This window comes from Anguilla anguilla, chromosome 5 (assembly GCF_013347855.1).
Source record: "Anguilla anguilla isolate fAngAng1 chromosome 5, fAngAng1.pri, whole genome shotgun sequence".
Taxonomy (NCBI): Eukaryota; Metazoa; Chordata; class Actinopteri; order Anguilliformes; family Anguillidae; genus Anguilla; species Anguilla anguilla.
Genome location: NC_049205.1, coordinates 20865190 through 20885078, shown reverse-complemented (window position 1 = coordinate 20885078; position 19889 = coordinate 20865190). Strand labels below are relative to the sequence as shown.

The window sequence follows — 19889 nt, the reverse complement described above, 5'->3', positions numbered from 1 at the left end:
CCTGTCTGAGCGATCGGAGACCAGCCTGATCCCTGGCGCACCACACCTGGCTCAATTAGCGCGGAGCATTTTAACCCTCGAGACGCCAGTGCGACCGCTGTAGGTTCCCGACGGCTTAAAAGAAAAACATCTCTAATATTCATAAAAAACCACGATGTGTTTCGTTTTAATCGTGTTATTCTATAATCAATTTTCCACATCTATAATGGTGCTCATTCATCCTCACTCATTCAACGGTACACACCATGCTAAGTCACTAAATCAGAGCACTAAATAAGAGAAACAATGAAAAGTAATGTTTTTTTTCTGATAAACATATCAGCGTACACACACAAGTACATACTGGACATATATAAATGTATATCCGCAACACACACGCTAGCACCAAGTGCACTGAGCAAAGACCACCTTTTTGTCCGTAAAAAGGAAGGAAAAGCAAACGCCCGTAGACAAAGTAAAAGACTGCAGTTCTGGAACCAATTTTATTACTGCATTTCACTGATAGTCAGTCAAGTCTCAGCCCCTCTGGGTAGGAGAACATCAAAACCCTCCTCAAGAACCAAACACAAAAAAGCACATATCATGAATAATTCACCGGTCAGGGAAAACCACCATGCCACTTTTAATCTCACAGACCAAACTCTGATCCTCCTATAGCAAAGTGGTTGTTCTGGAGTACAAGCTCTAGAAACAGCTCTAGTAAAAATTAGGAGGATCCGGGAACATTGGTCAATAAGTGTGAGTGGAGTGTTAGAAGGCAGGTCTGTGAGTGTCAGTGGTGTGTTAGAGGGCGGGTCTGTGAGTGTCAGTGGTGTGTTAGAGGGCAGGCTGTGAGTGTCAGTGGTGTGTTAGAGGGCAGGTCTGTGAGTGTCAGTGGTGTGTTAGAGGGCAGGCTGTGAAAGTCAGTGGTGTGTTAGAGGGCAGGCTGTGAGTGTCAGTGGTGTGTTAGAGGGCAGGCCTGTGAGTGTCAGTGGTGTGTTAGAGGGCAGGCTGTGAAGGTCAGTGTTGTGTTAGAGAACAGGTCTGTGAGGGTCAGTGGTGTCTTAGAGGGCAGGTCTGTGAGTGTCAGTGGAGTGTTAGAGGGCAGGTCTGTGAGGGTCAGTGGTGTCTTAGAGGGCAGGTCTGTGAGTATCAGTGGAGTGTTAGAGGGCAGGTTTGTGAGTGTCAGTGGTATGTTAGAAGGCAGTTCTGTGAAAGTCAGTGGTGTGTTAGAGGGCAGGCTGTGAGTGTCAGTGGTGTGTTAGAGGGCAGGTCTGTGAGTGTCAGTGGTGTGTTAGAGAACAGGTCTGTGAGTGTCAGTGGTGTGTTAAGGGGCAGTTCTGTGAGTGTCAGTGGTGTGTTAGAGAACAGGTCTGTGAGTGTCAGTGGTGTGTTAGAGAACAGGTCTGTGAGTGTCAGTGGTGTGTTAGAGGGCAGGTCTGTGAGTGTCAGTGGTGTGTTAGAGGGCAGGTCTGTGAGGGTCAGTGGTGTGTTAGAGAACAGGTCTGTGAGGGTCAGTGGTGTGTTAGAGGGCAGGTCTGTGAGCGTGACTGCACAGGCTAGCTGAGCACAGCCACACACAGAGATGCTCCCCTGCCAGCTCAAAGGAAGGCAGGGCGGGACCGGGGCTCTCCTGCGTCTCCATGGCGCCAGTGTCTGCTCTTCACACTGGGCCTCTGTGGAGAGGGGCGTGGCCTCGCGGGAGGGTCTGCTGTGGACCGGAACCCACACCAATGGACCCGTCTCAGTGGTGGGGGGCGTGGCTTCTTTATGTGCTCTCATGCGCTCTGATGTGGTGGCGGGGGTAAAGGCAGGGGTGGCAAGGGGGGGCCAGGCCACATGGGAACATCCACACATCTGCCCCCCCCAACCTCACCTAACCTGACCTGAACCACGGGACAGAGACGGCTTTCACTCACGCACCCAGGTGCATCATGGGAAAATGGGCAGCCAGGGTGTGAACCCTGTTATTTGTTTTTTTTTTTTTGTTTTTTTTTTTAAAGAGAAACCAAAGACCCTGTGGGCCACAACCTTGTATTTCCAAATTCCAAATGAAAACAAATGAGAGAGAAAAAAAAAGAGCAGACAGGGCTCTCTCCTCGGCTCTCCCCTTTTGTCGGCTAACCGCGAGCGAAAAACCTTGCCTTTTTTAGGCAAGCGCGAGCGCCGCCGGCAGATTGATGAGGCCAGCGGCCTTTTTTTCCACGGTCTTCGGGGGCCCCTAAAAGTTCCTGCGCAATCACCTGGCTGGAGGTGAGCGAGCGATCGGGCCCGCGTTTAACGGTGCCCGTCCAAAGAAAACAGCGCTTGTTATTACAGAGAGCACGCCAGACTCCTCGAAAAATAAGCAATTATTCATGTTTTACCGCCACAGCTTCCCCCCACTCAGAGTACAAATGTCCAAAGGTGAATACACAATCGAGCCGTTTTCACCGCAGGGGTAGCATGACATACACGATGCACAACGCAGACAGTGAATGTTCTCTTTCTTCATTGGAGCTGGGAGAACCGTAGCTCGGTTTTAGTGTGGTACAATACACATCCGAGAAAAACAACAACACGAGCCCCACTCAAACGATGCAGAGGTGTCAGACAACTTGATAAGCCACTTATCTGAAAAGAGCAGTATTTTCACAATCATTGTCCTTCAGTCCTTCATTGCCAGACACGAATACAGTTATTGAGCAGCAAAATCCTTAAAACGGTGGAGACTTTTGGTGAATCTTTTTTCGACCACAACACTAAACTTACAGAACTTCAAGAAACTTCAAGAACAGTGAATGTTGTTCTGGCATCCGATTCCAGTTGTCCTGTTTTGCAAAACAGGGTTACAATCTCTGAAGTTGACCACCAGTGCCACCAGGACTACAGGGGGGAGGACGATGCATGATGAGTCTTCAGCTATGAAGGCGCCATCACGCCAGGTCCAGAGCCAACTAGCGCCACCTCGACCAATCAACTAGCTCTGATGCCTCGGCCAATCAGTGCGCTTACCGAAGTGCAGGTGAGATCTTTCAGAGAGATCATCGCATGGCTCCTGACTGATGGACATTCAGATTTCATGGCCAAACAGGTAATATAGCAATCACTTCAAAATATATTAATTTATTAGTCTTTTTTTTGTTTTGTTTTCTCCCTCTTGTTCAGAAAAACACCAATCCATGTCCAAAACCTATTTCAAAATCAGATTTTATCATCACTTAAATGAAGTATTTATATATTTATACAAATCATCCACATTAGCCCAATGGAAAAATGGCAAGGGGAGCAAAGGCGCAGTTGCATCCAACGACCAGGAGGGGCACTGCTGCCGTACACTTTGATTAAGGTACTTCGGGCCAGATTAACTAAGGCCTTAGCACATGCAAAACCTTTTAGCACAGGCAAAAATAATTCCACAACCAAACTTTGGTGCAAAACAAATAGCATGACCAATCATTTGTCATGTTATTGGTTTTGCGTGCGTAAAAAGGTTTCGCACATGCGAAAGGTCTTAGTAAATCAGGCCCTTAACTTGTATTGCTTCAGTAAATAAACAGTACATACAATATGTAAAAATGCCAGTCATCCTGGACAGGAGGCAGCTGCAAAATGAACAATACAAAAAAGCTACCTTCTGGGCAGATGTTGCATTCAAATGGAAACACAATTACAGGGAGCACTGGAAATCTTATGGATAAAAAATATCCCGTCTCTATAAAACTTATAAACAACTGCTTTATGATGAATGTCAAATTGGATTTTAATTTATTTACTGTTTAAACTATCACTTCCGTTTGCCACATTAGTGTCGTGTTTATAAAATTTATTTGTGAAGTATGAAAATAAATTCTGCGAGGGAGCCGAGAGGGAGGAACCTTTTGTGCAAGAGTGGGCGATCGTGTAAAAACGAGGGCGATGGCCAGGACGAGGACTCGTCTGCAACCGTGCAACTCAGCTGTGACTGCATCATCGATCGTTCTCATTGGCTCCTGTTACGGACCCGCCCAGCCAGCGTCGTCGTTCAGTGTGAAAACTGCTACCGAGGACATCTGACATGGCGTAGGGAGATCCAGTAAGTTCGTGTTCGTGGACTGGTCAAAGTGCGGTTCGGTCAACTCCGGTCAAAGTGCTGATTGGAATCCAGCCTTTCCTCCGGAAGTGCTGAGAGGACTTCATGTCAGGGGACCCCCGCTCTGGCTGGCGGCAGAGAGGAAGTTTCGGGGTGCATTAGAGGGAGGACGGCTGTCTCTCCCCCCCCCTCACCTGACCCCCCCTCACCGTGGATCAACTCTGGAGGTCAAACGTCCGCACGCACTGGCTAGAGCAGCAGTACGCCACAAAGCTCACTGTGGTCCTGTTAAATAGAAAAAAAAACAGGCAGGTTACAGTTATGGGCCACCACTTAGAGGAGGATCTGATCGTGAAGAACCGTAGCAAAGAGATGTGATTGACAGAGAGGGCTGTATGACATCACAGCTCAGAGGGTTAGGGTTAGGGTTACCAAAAATGACCGCGCAACAGCGATCGTCAAAGACCACAGCACAGAGGTAACAAACGCAATTAACCGCAGCTCAGAGACGGTCACCGTCGCAGACGGCAGTGACTGCGCACAGGACCACAACGCAGAGACAGCAACTGCGCGTAAGACCGTTCAGAGAAGGCAACCTGGAGGGACGGCTCAGGAAGAGCACCTCTTAAAGACCACATCATAGCGCCCGACAGCAGAAGGATTCACAGTGCTGGTACAAGGCTGGGTCCTAGCAGCACCTGCTGTGGTTACAGTTTTTTACATCATGGTGCTATTTAACCCTGCCTCCCCCCCCACCCCCCACCCCAAACAAGCATCCCCACAAGTGTCTCTGATGTTTTAACCCCTCCACAAACTATAATATAACTGCAGAATTTTTGCTCTGTTTCCCCTGTAATGTACTGATATTGTTCTTTAACGACTTGTGATTGTATGCAGATCGTTTTATGTAATACAATGTACTTTGGGACTTCCAATGGAAAGCAGCCTTCTGGCTAGCCCGGGTACAATGCGTCAACGCATGGCTGCCCCAGAGTGTTTATAACTGCACATTGCCCCAGATGAACAAACAGATTTCTAACAAATAAACGGGAAATTAGGACCGGGACAGGAGCCGCCATCTGCAGCCAATCGCGGCCGTGTTCACCTTGGCCCCCCGCCGAGGGACCAATCGTGCCGCGCCACGCCGCGCCGAGCAGGGAAACTTTCCCGCCAGCCGTTACGAGACGAGGAGCTCCGTCTCCCGGGAAACGGCGCTAATGAAGCCATTAACCCGGACGCTCGGGCTGGGGTCGGCGGAACGAGCGGAAACTGCCGGAAAACGCCGCCCGCGTCGGCACGGAAACCGACGTTGTGAACCGGACGGCTGCGCTGCAGAGGGAGCACGGTACACGCCGGCGAATTTATAATTTTTTTTTCGGAAGGGGGGGGGGGGTGGAGGCAGTTAATTAACCAGCAGCACGGTGACGACCCCCAAGACACCTCGGTCCCAGAGACAGCGGGGGCAGCTGGAACCCCGCTGAAGCAGGACGGCAGATGGAGGTTCTCCCCTCGCGCTCATCTGGCTGGTTGCCTGGGTGATGGCGGCATGGCGGGTTGGAGGGGAGGATGCTGTTATTTCACTACGCTGGGCATGCCGGGGTGCAGACTCCCAGCGTGAAGCTGTGCGCCCCCTGCTGGCACAGTCAGGGGGCACTGGCAGCGAGTGCTACCCCATTAGCCCTTACTCTCAAACCCCAGTCCAAACGCCAACATCTACACAGATCTGCATCTCACCTGCACCATCCTCCTGCCCCAAAACCTGAACTCAAACATCTACACAGATCTGCATCTCACCTGCACCATCCTCCTGCCCCAAAACCTGAACTCAAACATCTACACAGATCTGCATCTCACCTGCGCCATCCTCCTGCCCCAAAACCTGAACTCAAACATCTACACAGATCTGCATCTCACCTGCACCATCATCCTGAACTCAAACATCTACACAGATCTGAATCTCACCTGCACCACCCTCCTGCCCCAAAACCTGAACTCAAACATCTACACAGATCTGCATCTCGCCTGCACCATCATCCTGCCCCAAAACCTGAACTCAAACATCTACTCAGATCTGCATCTCACCTGCACCACCCTCCTGCCCCAAAATCTGAACTCAAACATCTACTCAGATCTGCATCTCACCTGTACCCTTCTGCCCCAAAATCTGAACTCAAACATCTACACAGATCTGCATCTCACCTGTACCCTTCTGCCCCAAAACCTGAACTCAAGCATCTACACAGATATGCATCTCACCTGCACCATCCTCCTGCCCCAAAACCTGAACTCAGTCATCTACACAGATCTGCATCTCACCTGCACCATCCTCCTGCCCCAAAACCTGAACTCAAACATCTACTCAGATCTGCATCTCACATGTACCCTTCTGCCCCAAAATCTGAACTCAAACATCTACACAGATCTGCATCTCACCTGCACCACCCTCCTGCCCCAAAACCTGACCTCAAACATCTACACAGATCTGCATCTCACCTGCACCATCATCCTGCCCCAAAACCTGAACTCAAACATCTACACAGATCTGCAGTTCACCTGCACCATCCTCCTGCCCCAAAACCTGAACTCAATCATCTACACAGATCTGCGGTTCACCTGTATCTTTCTACTCCAGACCCTGAAATGAGCATCAGAGGCTCATTGAAGAGAACAGGACTCGTTTCGGTGGTAAGTGCGATGGAATGCGTGACTATTGTGGCTCACGAAACGAAGAAGGCTGATGAGTCACTGGCTCGTTGTTTCTTTATACAAGTGAACAAAGAAAGTATGAAATTAGATTAGTGGAGGAATTCTTCCTCGTTGCCATGGTCATTGTTGTCAGGGAGAGAGGGGTTCACGGTTGTTGTTGTCGAGGGGGAGGTTTGCATTGCCGTGGCTGTCGCTGTGGGGAGTGGAGCGCGTTGGCGTTGTTGTTGTCAGGGGAGAGGGTCACATGGTTGTGGTTGTTGCTGTTGGGCAGAAAGAGGAGTGGTGCAGTGGCTGTTGTTTTTGGGGGAGGGAGATGGGGATGTTGCCACGGTCACTGTAGCTAGGGGTGAGGGGTGTGTTGCAGTCGTTGTTGTTGGGTGGAGAGGGGTTTGTTACAGTGGTTGTTGTTTTTGATGAAGACAGATGGGGCCGTTGTCATGGTCACTCTAGCAGTGGGGTGAAGGGTGTTTTGCAGTGGCTGTTGTGGGGCAAAGATGGGTTTGTCGCAGTGGCTATTGTTTTCAGTGAAGGGAGATGGGAACGTCGCTATGGTTGCGGTCAGGGGGAGAGGGGAGGGGGGTGCTTTGCCGTGGCTGGTGCTGGGGGGGAGGGAGGGTGGAGGTACCTGCGGTGCACCCCCGCCAGGGCGGTCTCTCTCAGGGGGAAGAGTTTGGGGTAGACGATGGTAAACATGGGCTGGCTGCAGCGGTGGCAGTGACCCAGGGGACAGCGCAGGAGCTCCAGCAGGCTCGTGGGTAACGAGATCGGGGGCAGGAACTTCACATCTGGGAGGAACAAACCATAACAACAAATCAACAACCCCCACACCTACTGTTCACCCACAACATCCACGTTAGTCTGAGCAAGCCAGAAAAAAATTACATGCAGCCTAAAATACGATTATCTTATAATCCTAAAACATGAATAGGAAAAACAACGGTTTATTATTTATTCACGTCACACCCCATTCATTCATACACAAATTAATGAAGAAACAGTACTTCAAAATACAAATGTAAAGCAAAGGACATCCATGGAAGTATCTGCAAATACCTCTATTGATACTGAACTTCCATTCTGTCATGACACAAATCATTCTTGATAATTCTGGGCTACAACACAATTTCATAAATCCGTGTATTATAGAACACCTAATAAGTTTCTTAGCAATGTTAGCATAGTAGAAGGTTGGTGTTTATGCCACTTGTATTTATAGCATTGGTGCTGCAGAGAAAATATGATGCTAAAGAACAAATAAATGTTCCCTCATACCACCTCGTGCAAAATCTCACATTTTATTGCCAAGACCTTCATTTGAGCGTGCTTCACCTACTCAAAGCGTAGAACTTTCCCCACCAACATATTTATATTATACATGCCAGATTAAACAATCAGCATTGTTAATAAAAATGTACTTAATACAGAAATGTAAGATTTGGCAAGAGGTTGTGTGTGGGAGTATTTCTCTACTTTTAGTAATGGTTGCCGATATCTCAAAGCAATATGGCTAAATTATCTTGTGTGTGAAACTGATAATGACTGGTTGAACTGTAACCATTCATATATATATTTTAGAGAAGCCTTGAGGAAAACTGTTCAGTAGAAACTGAACAGTTTTATACTGGACACCATGTAGTCTTTACAGAATGCGTTTGATTAATAAAAGATTTGTTCTGGCAATGTCAGATATAAGTTGTCTTTGACCATTTTTCATTGTATTGGGGAATGTCACATGATTTATCCATTTTGGAGTAAAATTCTGGAATCTGTGGGAAATTGACTGGAGTTTATATTACCAACATACCACAGAACAAAAACACCAAACATGACAAATACTGAATACTCAAATCTCCAAATATGAAAGAATCGGTTGATTCAATGATAGAAACAGCACCATGTAAAAATGTTAGCTGGGACTAGGGATACAAAGGAAAAAAAGTGAAGAAAACTTGCCTGCATTCTTGGAGTCAAGTAACAAGCTATAGAAAACTGATACATTGGCAATAAACCAAAAATAGAGGCATGTAAATCTAATGATTATTGTAATCATTTCTTTGAGATCAAGTAACATTCAGGAAAAAATATATAGCTGTGTCGGGGATGGCTGTACTGACTTGGCATTTGTGTAAGCTAGACATGCATTGTATCTTTATTTAGTTTCCACCCAGTCATCTTTTACAGTATTTCATTTTATTTTATTGCTAATAGCCGTGCTGGATTTCACAACCTCTATGCTGTACAATACCTGAAATATACAACAACAAAAAAATTAATTTGAGGAAAAAACGAAGAAGAAACAGACACATCTTCCTTTCCCAGTAACTTTTCACTGCAGAATGCTTAGACGGATCAAACAGCTGGGGTTGGAAATTTGAACTTCAAGCGTTCTGGTTTTGGCCAGAAAAAGGGAGACAGAGAGATGGAGAAGGAAAGTGAAAGTGACTTTTTTACTGCGCAGTCCATAATAATGAGACCCACATAACCAAAATATATTATCCAGCCATGCATAAAGGTAGTAGCAGCGCACCCATACACATAAGAAATAAAAGAACATGTCCAAAAATATATATAATAAATTTGAAAATAAAATAAAAATTGAACACTTACAAAGATGAATAAATGCAAACTAAAAATAAATAATACAAACACGTGGAGCAACAAAACAAAAAAAGAGAGACAATTCCAGCTCTCTTCCCTCACTTAGCACTGGCATACTCCTACTCTCTATAACCCCAGGAAGCCTGTGTACATTTTTCACACATTTATAGCATGGACAATCTCCGTCTAATTAGCCTCTGAGAACACTTAAAGGGTCCAAAAGAACAGTACCAAGGTTATTACTGCACCACTTACTGAGTAAGCCAATGGCTGACTTTGCCCTGTGCAACAAAAACTTGAGCAGTACCACATATTCCGCTGTTGTGGATTTTGGCCAGCGTATGAAAAGTACATGAGGGTAAGCCATCGCACAAAGCAATGCAGCTCTTCTCAAGTGGTCATAAGACCCCTTCCGGCCCATGACAAGAATGTGAAACAATCAACAAGAATGTGAAACACTTGGGCCTGTTTGTGGCTATTCCTCCATGCACAACCCTCCACTGTAGATCACCTGACCTTTAGTCAATAAGGGGATTATACAGGCTAGCTACCTTTCTGGGAAGCGCCAAACCATAGATAGTGAGGCCAATTTGATGGTTATTGGTCCCCGGAGAGTGTGCAGGTCTAGAACATTGACCAGATGGTGTAAAGGGCCCTCTTTCCAACATCGCTGAACAAGACCAACGGTGGCATCCTACTGGACAAAAAACAAGTCCTCCTCGTCCCTCCAATCCCTGAGTTTGGCTGCCCCCACTACCTCAGAGGGGGGTTTCTCTTCAGCTTCCACACATCCCCCCCCCCCCCCCGCGGGTGAATGGCGAGTCACAGGCAGAGGAAGCAACAGCCGAGCGGTTTTCCTGTGCCTTCCTGACGACAACCGTCCCTCCGTCCTCCAGCGGCGGGCACTGCCGATGCCTGCCCTCAGCGGGCCAGTCCTCCCGCTGGCGGACTGTAAGGTCTGGGCGGGCAGGAACCCATTAAAAAGCGGCTCGTTCGTGACCCACAGACTGCTCTCCCGGCGGTTGAGGGTAATAACTTGACGGGCCCGAAGAATGGCACAAAAGAACGAGGGTGATTCCCCCCCAGGCACCGTCCCCCCACGTCAATGACAAACGCGCTTGTGCAGCCCCATTTCTCAAACCCGTCTCAGGAGAGCACAGGCCAAATCCATCCACTTTCTGTGAGGTTTAGAGCCTTATTAAGTGATGGCTAAGTAAAGGACTGGCGCCCTCAGCCAATGCTGTCCAGATCAGGAAGAAAAACCTGGTCTTCTGGAAACCTAGTCTTCTCAATCATCCCCACCAACCATGAGGACCCAAAACTTTGACCCAGTGCCAAAGAGCAAAAACAATATAAAGTTGTTTATGAATCAGGACTCCCCTGTAAGATCACTGTAGCAACCACTCTCATCCAGAGAGCACGGCCACACACCTTCTCTACTATCCATCCATCTATCCATTATCTATACCCGCTTATCCTGAGCAGGGTCACGGGGGGTGCTGGAGCCTATTCCACCGCGCATTGGGTGAGAGGCAGGAATACACCCTGGACAGGCCGCCAATCTATCGCAGGGCACACGCACCATTCCTTCTCTACTAAGCCCTCCCAATTTTTCTACAGTCACCTATACCAAAAAAACACACACAATCCGAGGGAGAGATAAAGCAAGAAACAAAAAAAAGATCTAAAAATCACACCCTGGTCTTTAGACCGCGAGTGAACATCGTCGGGCCGGTTCCTCTGATTTAACAGGAAGCCAGGTGCACTTTAGCACAGGACGCTGGCCGCGGGCTCCGGCCCTCCTCTAAAATTCAGCAGGCTTCCACGGACGCCCGCTGGGCCGGGCTAAACGACTGTGAAATTGCAAGGCTGCCTGGTATGCTGTGTCAATTAGCTCCGAGCAGGTTCGAGCAGCAGCGGCACAGAGCCACTGTAATGAGGCCCATATGACTGCGCTCACCACGCAGGCTGTCGTTACAGCAGCCCGCCTCCGGCTAGCCGGCTAGCCTGCCTCTGCCAAGTCCTGCCACTGTGACACGCATCCCAGAATGCCGAGCGTCAGTCTCTTATCGACTACATAAACGTAAAGAGAAAGGTCAACCAATAGTATAATTATAAAATGCTTTTTCAGGCAATCCCCATGGTAACAGGTGAGGGGCGAGTTTAACATCTGTACACACTCTTGGCTGAAGAGCGAGTCTAGACGGCCCGGGGGAGGGGGGGGGCTGCTGGGTTGAGAGGCGTGGCCTGTGAGGGCATCAGAACCCCCATGACCTGGATGAGGTCATCCCACTGTTGTGGCGAGACGGACATGTGGCGGGTTATTTTTTTGCGCCTCGTCTCCAGACGACGCCGCGCGCTGCCAAAGACGGCCCTCTGGGCCCCCTCCGAACACATGCATCGAGTAAAGCTCGGCACCCACACGTGCAGTTTCCTCCCTCTGTTCTCCTGCCATTCACAAAAGGCAGTCAAGCGCTTAACCGCGTCAACACCTCGCAAAGCTCGCCAGCTTCCCTTTCAGGAGAAACATTCTTCATTCTGAATTTCAGAGAGAGGTAGACCAACTTCAGAGGAAGAAATAATCACATTCATGTGTACACGTTTTACAAAAAGTTTACCTGAGTAGAAAGTCCAAAGATGTAAAAATTAATGAAAAAAAAACCCAGGGTTGGCATTTGGTTGGACATGCCAAAGATTTCCTTATTCACAAACAATGACTTGGAACACAGCTGGCATGCATGAGGTTCTCAGGTTTCTTTTCACTGACATTTTCCAGGAACTTCTAATCAATTTGAACCTTTATTATATAAAATGAAATCGTAAACACACGGCATAACTGCTGATAATTTTCCATCAGCTTCCCAGGGCCCCTTTAAGCCAAATAGCATAGGGAAATTGTTTATCTTTAGATTTTAATAATCATCAGGCTGTAGTGGGATCCTCCACATATGCGAAACAGGTGAGTCACCGTTTCATTTAGAGGCCATTTACACGGTTCTGTGTGTGTGTGTGTGTGTGAGTGTGTGTCTGTATGAATGTGTGTTTCTATGTGAGCGTAAGTGCATGTGTGTTTCTCTGTGTGTGTGCGTGTGTGCGTGTGCATTTGTGTATATGTGTGTGTGTGCATGTGTGTGTGTGCACGTATGTGTGTATGTGTGTGCGCGTATGTGTTTGTGTGTGTGCGCGTATGTGTAAGTATGTGTGTATGTGTGTTTGTGTGTACGCATATGTGTGCGTGTTTGTGTGTGTGTGCACGTGTGTGTGTGTGTGTGCGTGCGTCAAAGTATGTGTGCGTGTGTGTGTGTGTGTGCGTGTGTGTGTATGTGTGTATGTGTGTGTGTGTGTGTGTGTGTGCGTGAAAGTATGTGTGTACGTGTGTGAAAGTATGTGTGTGCGTGTGTGTGCATACACGTTGTGTTTGTGTTCAGCGAGTCTGAGGCGGGGCGGCTCCACTGAGTCAGATGGAAGGCAGACGGCTTACCCGCGCAGGGCCTGTGGCTTCCTCATTCGTTAAAATTTCTTATCTGTTTATGGGGAGCGCGCAGAATGGCAGACCGCATGCGGTTTGATTAACTAAAGATAAAGCGAGTAATTAAGCCATAACGCATATGCGCAGAGATGCGCTCCTCCAGCTGTGATTTGGGCTGGAGGTGGAGTGGGGGGGGGGGGTGAGTCACGACTAGCGGTGCCGTCTCTTCCTCGCAGCCAATGGCGGGTGCCGGGAGAAATTCAGGGTGCCGCGAGTGGCCCCCTGCGCTGTCGTGCCAATTACGCTGTCGTGACAGGAGAGGGAAGCGGAAACAGGCCCAGTCTCTACCGTCGTGACTGAGCCTCGTTTTGGACAGGATGTTCGTGCCTGAGAGACCCAGAGAACTGGGCGTGCAGAAGGGGTGCGTGGGCAGGAAAGTAACGTTTTTAAAATAGTTGAGTCAGGCAGGTTTAAAGCAGGTGAGCAGGGAGGGTTAAGGTAGGTGAATGGATGCAGACTCATACTTTTATCAAAAGGCTGTACGTGTCCGGCAGGACTATCCTGGTGTCAGCACGGCTATGGTAGTACAGCGGATGTGATTAAGGCAGGTAAGTGGGTGTGTTTAAGGCAAGTAAGTTCCTGTGTTTAAGGAAGGTAAGTGTGTGTATTTAAGGCAGGTAAGTGGGTGAGTTTAAGGCAGGTAAGTGCCTGTGTTTAAGGCAGGTAAGTGTGTGTATTTAAGGCAGGTAAGTGGGTGTGTTTAAGGCAGGTATGTGGGTGTGTTTAAGGCAGGTAAGTGCGTGTGTTTAAGGCAGGTAAGTGCGTGTATTTAAGGCAGGTAAGTGGGTCAGTTTAAGGCAGGTAAACAGGTGTGTTTAAGGCAGGTAAGCAGGTGTGTTTATTGAAGGTAAGTGAGTGTGTTTAAGGCAGGTAAGCGGGTGTGTTTATTGAAGGTAAGTGAGTGTGTTTAAGGCAGGTAAGCGGGTGTGTTTATTGAAGGTAAGTGGGTATGTTTAATTCAGGAAAACAGGTGTGTTTAAGGCAGGTAAGTGGGTGTGTTTAAGGCAAGTAAGCAGGTGTGTTTATGGAAGGTAAGTGGGTGTGTTTAAGACAGGTAAGTGGGTGTGTTTATTGAAGGTAAGTGGGTGTGTTTAAGGCAAGTAAGCAGGTGTGTTTATGGAAGGTAAGTGGGTGTGTTTAAGACAGGTAGGTGGGTGTGTTTAAGGCAGGAAAAAAGGTGTGTTTAAGGCAAGTAAGCAGGTGTGTTTATGGAAGGTAAGTGGGTGTGGTTAATTTGGGTAAACAGGTGTGTTTAAGGCAGGTAAGTGGGTGTGTTTAAGGCAGGTAAGTGGGTGTGTTTAAGGCAGGTAAGAGGCTGTGGTCTCTCACCTTTGAGCAGAGGGCTGTACATGCAGTGCAGTGCTCTCATAGCCAGCTCCTCCAGGGGCATGACCCTCTCCGTTTCCACGCCGACGGACTTCACCTCTGCCGGCATGGGCACGCTCACTTCCTCCAGCGCCACAGAGAGCAGCTTCGTGTCAGACACCTGCCCCGACAGCCCACACCTGCAGAGGACAGACAGGGCGGAGCCAAACCCCAATCAACCCTCGGACAGCACGGCCACCCTCGGCCAGCAGCCACAGTGCTGCTCACCTACAGTACAGATCATTACAGACACACATCGTACAAAGAATGCTTACTACAGGCTTCTGAAGAGGCACAAACACTTAAGAAAATGCAAGTCTAATGAATAAACAGCACGGCACACTGAAGTTCAAGTTTCAGGATGGAGGGATTTAGGATGGAGGCAGAAGGAAGGTGTAGGGCAGAAGCAGAGCTAGCAGGGTATAAAGTAGACAGCTTAAGGAGGCGTCGCTGGGAGGAGGGTGGAGGGTGAGGAGTTCAGGGCTAGACCACAGGGTGGAGGGCTTAGTGAGAGGCAGAGGAAGTGGATAGAGGGACAAAAAGAGAGGCAGAGGAAAGAAAGGTGAGGGTGAGAGATGGAGGGGGGAGAGAAAAGGAGACAGGAGAAAAAAGAGGGGAAGGATAAAGGAGGGGAGGAGAGGCAGCCTCGTACCCGCTGCATCCGATCACCTTGTTGTACAGGAAGGACGGGAGGCCCTTCAAGTGAACGTTGTTGTCGACGAAGACAAACTGCAGCTCCCGGGAGCGCCCCAGATCTGCAAGAGACACCCCCACAATCAGTCACCCCTGCATCTCAGAGAGGGACACCCCCACAATCAGTCACCCCTGCATCTCTGAGAGGGACACCCCAACAATCAGTCACCCCTGCATCTCAGAGAGGGACACCCCCACAATCAGTCACCCCTGCATCTCTGAGAGGGACACCCCGACAATCAGTCACCCCTGCATCTCTGAGAGGGACACCCCAACACCCCGACAATCAGTCACCCCTGCATCTCTGAGAGGGACACCCCCACAATCAGTCACCCCTGCATCTCAGAGAGGGACACCCCCACAATCAGTCACCCCTGCCCTGCACTGACTGCAGGAGGTCCAGCTCCGCCCTCAGGCACATTAACCAGGAGTCTGACACAAGCTGTCACACCTGACCATGTGTTAATACAGATTACATACACTCTATGAACTGTCTTTGGGTTTTCTTTTTTCGGAAGGGTGGAGGGAACCTCACCCTGATGGTGCTTCCACATGGCACAGGCCCAAAAGAAGTGCCACTCGGTCTCCCCCTGTCCCCTCTCTCCCCCGTCCCCCTCTCCCCCTGTCCCCCGTCCAGCTGTCCCCGCCCTTGTCTGTTAACTGCACTGAATTTTCTCCTTGCCATCACCGCAGACACACGCTATTCACCGAGGGAGTCGGTCCGCCCTTGAAGCCCACTGAGAGGGGCTGGGGGGCGGGGGAGGGGTTTATCCTGTGGTGGCTGGGGTCCTTTGAAGATGCAGACGCCGGGCCGGGCGGGGCAGGGCCCGGCCGACCTGTTTGAGCTGCGGGGGGCGTGGCAGCATTTCAGGAGCGGGGCTTCAGCTGGCGCGGAGCAAGGCAGGTTACCCGTGGTTACGCTTAGGTTAACAGGGGGCGGCCCGATGCCTCACCGCTGATAAATCACGAGCGTGACATAACACCCACACAAAGAAGCACAGAAGCCATTTCAGCAATAGAAACCTCATAAAAAGCATAAAAAATTAAATAAAGCTGTATTAAAACGCGCTTTGCCCAGGAACCCGACCTGGTGCGTGAACAGTGAGTCACCCGGTCACATTTCCCCAGTGGGTCGGGGGGGGGGGGCGGCCCGCGAGGACAGGGGCTTGATTCTACCACACGGTGTGTGTCACATCTGGATGGGGGGGGCTACGGAGGGGGCTCCCTCACGGCTCCCTCACAAAGCCTCTTTTCATGCGGCTGCTTTCAGGAACACAGCTTCGTCTGAGACGCTTCCACGTTTCCCCTTGCCTGGATCACATGCTCCCAATCCCCCCCATCCCCTCCCCCCCCACGCCGCCCTTTTCTCATCCCCGGATCAAAGCGGACACAACCCGAAACCTGGCAACCTTGAGCAAACGACGCCCCCCCAGGCCCTTGCATCAGCCCATTAGCATATGCCCTCCACATGGCTGCGCTCAGCGCTCGTGACCGTTTGAAGCCGGAGTTCAAAAGAGGCCCGCGTGGATTCGTCCGTGCGACGTGGAAACGAACGCCTCCTGCCCCTGCCCCACCCCCCAACCCCCAACCCCCGTCACCCACCGAAAGAAGAAAAATAAACATCCGCCAAAATTTCTTTCCGCGCACAGAAAAAGTTTCCGCACGTGTTAAACATGGGCGCCCCATTCGCTCGTCCTTTTTGAACAGGTCCCAGCCGTCGGACGCTGGGGTTCAGTTCCACCTTTTTCCCCTCCCTCCTGTTTTCCACTTCCCAGACGACCGTTCAGACGAGGGTTCGCTCGGCCTGATGGGAAACGGAAGCGGGTGCCAGGGAAATGCCGACGGAGGCCTCGTGGGGAACGGAAGCATGTTTCCGTGGGACGAAAGCGCGGAACCTGGACCTCCTTCCGTCCCCCCGGAGGACGGACGATCGGGCGCGACCTGCGAGACGTAGCAGGCTGTGATCAGCCCCGCGCCCGCGACTGGGTTTATTTAATGCAGTGCCTGAGTTTTTTTCAGCGCAGACGTAACTATGCAGTGCGAAGGTGAAGGCGTGGGGAATGGGTCGTAGAGGAGAAACATAAAATTAAGAAGCGGAAAGGACATAGAGGTCCACAAATCATCCATTTCTTTTTGGGGGGGAGGGGGGTTCACTGCATCCCTTCACCCCCCCCCCCTCCCCCCACAAAAAGACATTTCAAGATGCTAGCTAGGAGCAACCAGTTGATTGTGTACTTTATCTTGGTACTGCATAACATAGCAGCTACTAATGTAGTATTGGTCTCAACATCACCCCAAAGCAGTGTGGAGGTTTTCAGTGTGTTTCCTCACTTGATTAATTGGGCTCACTCATTGGCTTGACTGACATCACACCTTGGTTCCAAGGGCTAAACTTCCTGTTGGTTGAAAGGAAACCACAAAAACCTGCAAACCTGCAGCCCTCTTGGACTAGTTTGAGATTCCAGATCTCCATCTCCACCTCCATGGGCCTAAGCAATCCACTGCTACCTTCCTCTGTACCCCAGCCAACTGAGTGTGTGCATCACTGTTCCCTATGACCTCACAGAAGCAATGCCTCTCCATATTCCTTGGCTTTGGGAAGGTTTGCCAGATGAGACATTAAACCAAGGTCCTAACCCACTGTGACCATAAAGAATGCCATGGCACTTAAAAGTAAAGGGCTCCATCAGTGACCTGGTTAAATTACCAACCAGTCCACAAAATCACCTGCCAATTCAACCGGCTCCACGAATGACCAACTGCAAGCCCCGCCCATGCTTGGTTGCTGTTGCTACGTGGATCAAGCCTTCTGAAAAATGGCCAGAGTCATTCAATTTAGCAAGCTACCACAAGAAATAAGGCAGGGCTTGAGATCAGTCAATTCTACTCTGATGTGAGGTCAGTGCAATGGGCCAACTGCTGCACTGCCCTTTACTGTAAACCTCTCTGACGCGAAATATGCCATGTGAAGTCAATCAACCATCATTGCTGTCCTAATCACCATGATCAAGATCATCATGACCATCTTCATCATCTTCAAAAGCTTCAAAGCTGTATGTGAACGCTAGTGAATTTTCAGGGCCGGTGATAAAACTGTTCCTCGTGCATTGGAACCACCCTCTCCACTGAGGAAGAGTAACTCTCCAAGCAGCCCTCACCCCTGGATAAGGTAGGCCTCAAATGATTCCAAAATAAAAGGAACCGGTGCCCAACATATTGCAGCAATTTCAGCGCGGAGGCCCTGAGCAGAGGCAACAATACAGGATTATTCTCTTCCTGCCCCCGTCGTCTGAACTCCTGGGCCGAAAATACGCCGAATCATCAACGTGGAAAAAATGTAATACCGGAGCCAGTCTGCTGAATCGTTTTCCAGCCAGATCAGGCAACTTAACGGCACCTCAAAAAAGAAAAGAGAAAAAAAGCTTGGAGTCTGGTTGGGTCCGCCTCCCTCTCGCTCCACCGCCTTTTCCAGCCACTCCCGTGCTCTCGGAACCAGGCGACGGCCGCTTGTTTTATCTTCCGCCCCATTGGCCATCTTCCTGCCTGCTGTCTGAGAGCCGTGATCTGCTGTCTTCCCTGGCACTCCACCTCCAAAGGTGCAGAATTAACTCCAAATGTCTGGCTGGGTGTCAGCGATAGAACAGACCTCAGGGGTTTCGCAAAATGTTTTCTTTTAGGCAGTGGAGGGGTATTGAGCCCGAGCTCGGATCTTATCTTATCTTATCAAACAGTTTCCCAAGGAGAAAACATAAATACGTTAATAAAACAAACGCATCTGTCCTATTGAAAGTCGTCTGTGAGAAAACCAAAATAAGCAGTGAGCCAGAGGAGAGAAGGAGAGCGAGAGAGAGAGAGACCAGATCAGATTAACCTGCGCTCGTTAGGCTGTAATGAGAATAAGAATGAGGATGGGGGAAGGGGTCGTGGTCACCCCGGATGTCAGTGGCCCTGATTTTGGGAGCTCTGCACCTCCAGCTCACCCCTTCACAGACAGACAGCACACATTTCCCTAGCCCAGCGTCCCCAGATGACCTGTAGTTCCTCCCGTCCTCCTCAACCGATCCCCTGCATCCCCCGTCACCCCTTGACAACTCAGTACCCTCTCCCACCTGGCCAACTCCTCCCCTCCCCTGTGGCTCACTCCCCCAGAGGCAGTGCCCCTCCCCTCCCCTGTCACTCACTCCCCCAGAGGCAGTGCCCCTCCCCTCCTCTGTCACTCACTCACCCAGAGGCAGTGCCCCTCCCCTCCTCTGTCACTCACTCACCCAGGGGCAGTGCCCCTCCCCTCCTCTGTCACTCACTCCCCCAGAGGCAGTGCCCCTCCCCTCCCCTTTCACTCACTCCCCCAGAGGCAGTGCCCCTCCCCTCCCCTGTCACTCACTCACCCACAGGCAGTGCCCCTCCCCTCCTCTGTCACTCACTCCCCCAGAGGCAGTGCCCCTCCCCTCCCCTGTCACTCACTCACCCAGAGGCAGTGTTCCTCCCCTCCCCTGGGGCTCAATCACCCAGACCCAGAGGCAGTGCCCCTCCCCTCCTCTGTCACTCACTCACTCACAGGCAGTGCCCCTCCCCTCCCCTGTGGCTCACTCCCCCAGAGGCAGTGCCCCTCCCCTCCCCTGTGGCTCACTCACCCAGGGGCAGGGAGGCCAGGCTGTTGGCGGCCATGCTCAGCTCGTTGAGGCTGTGTAGCTGGGTGAGCTGCCGGGGCAGGCAGCGCAGGCAGTTGCGGTCGGCGGTGAGGCACTGCAGGGACAGGCACTGGTGCAGCCGCGCCGGCAGCGTGCTCAGCATGTTCATCGACACGTCCAGAGTCTCCAGCTCCCGCAGGTCCCCTATCTCTGTGTGCGCGCATGCAGAAACACACATACACACACACACACACGCACACGCACGCACGCACACACAACACACACACATACATGCACGCGCACACACGCGCACACACACACGCGTGCACACAAACACACA

The 19889-nt window shown here is 50.4% G+C and overlaps 1 protein-coding gene across 4 annotated transcripts in view; it reads right to left on the bottom strand.

Moving 5' to 3' along the window:
- Window positions 1–458: 458 nt before the first annotated feature.
- Window positions 459–19889, bottom strand: part of LOC118227871 (leucine-rich repeat-containing protein 28-like) — a 37799-nt gene continuing 18368 nt past the window's right edge. Inside the window, exons 6-11 of one of the 4 annotated variants that reach the window (XR_004765364.1) lie at window positions 19553–19759; window positions 14881–14983; window positions 14193–14368; window positions 7362–7521; window positions 5993–6996; window positions 5411–5944 (exon numbers count right to left, since the gene is read on the bottom strand). Coding sequence is in view for 2 of the 4 variants with exons in the window: in XM_035418857.1 (XP_035274748.1) it covers window positions 6882–6996; window positions 7362–7521; window positions 14193–14368; window positions 14881–14983; window positions 19553–19759 (761 nt within the window). In the remaining 2 variants the exon portion in view is untranslated. Of the gene's footprint in view, window positions 4316–5410; window positions 5945–5968; window positions 6997–7361; window positions 7522–14192; window positions 14369–14880; window positions 14984–19552; window positions 19760–19889 lie in introns of those variants that run through there. The other 3 variants (XR_004765365.1, XM_035418858.1, XM_035418857.1) reach the window with 3 other exon arrangements.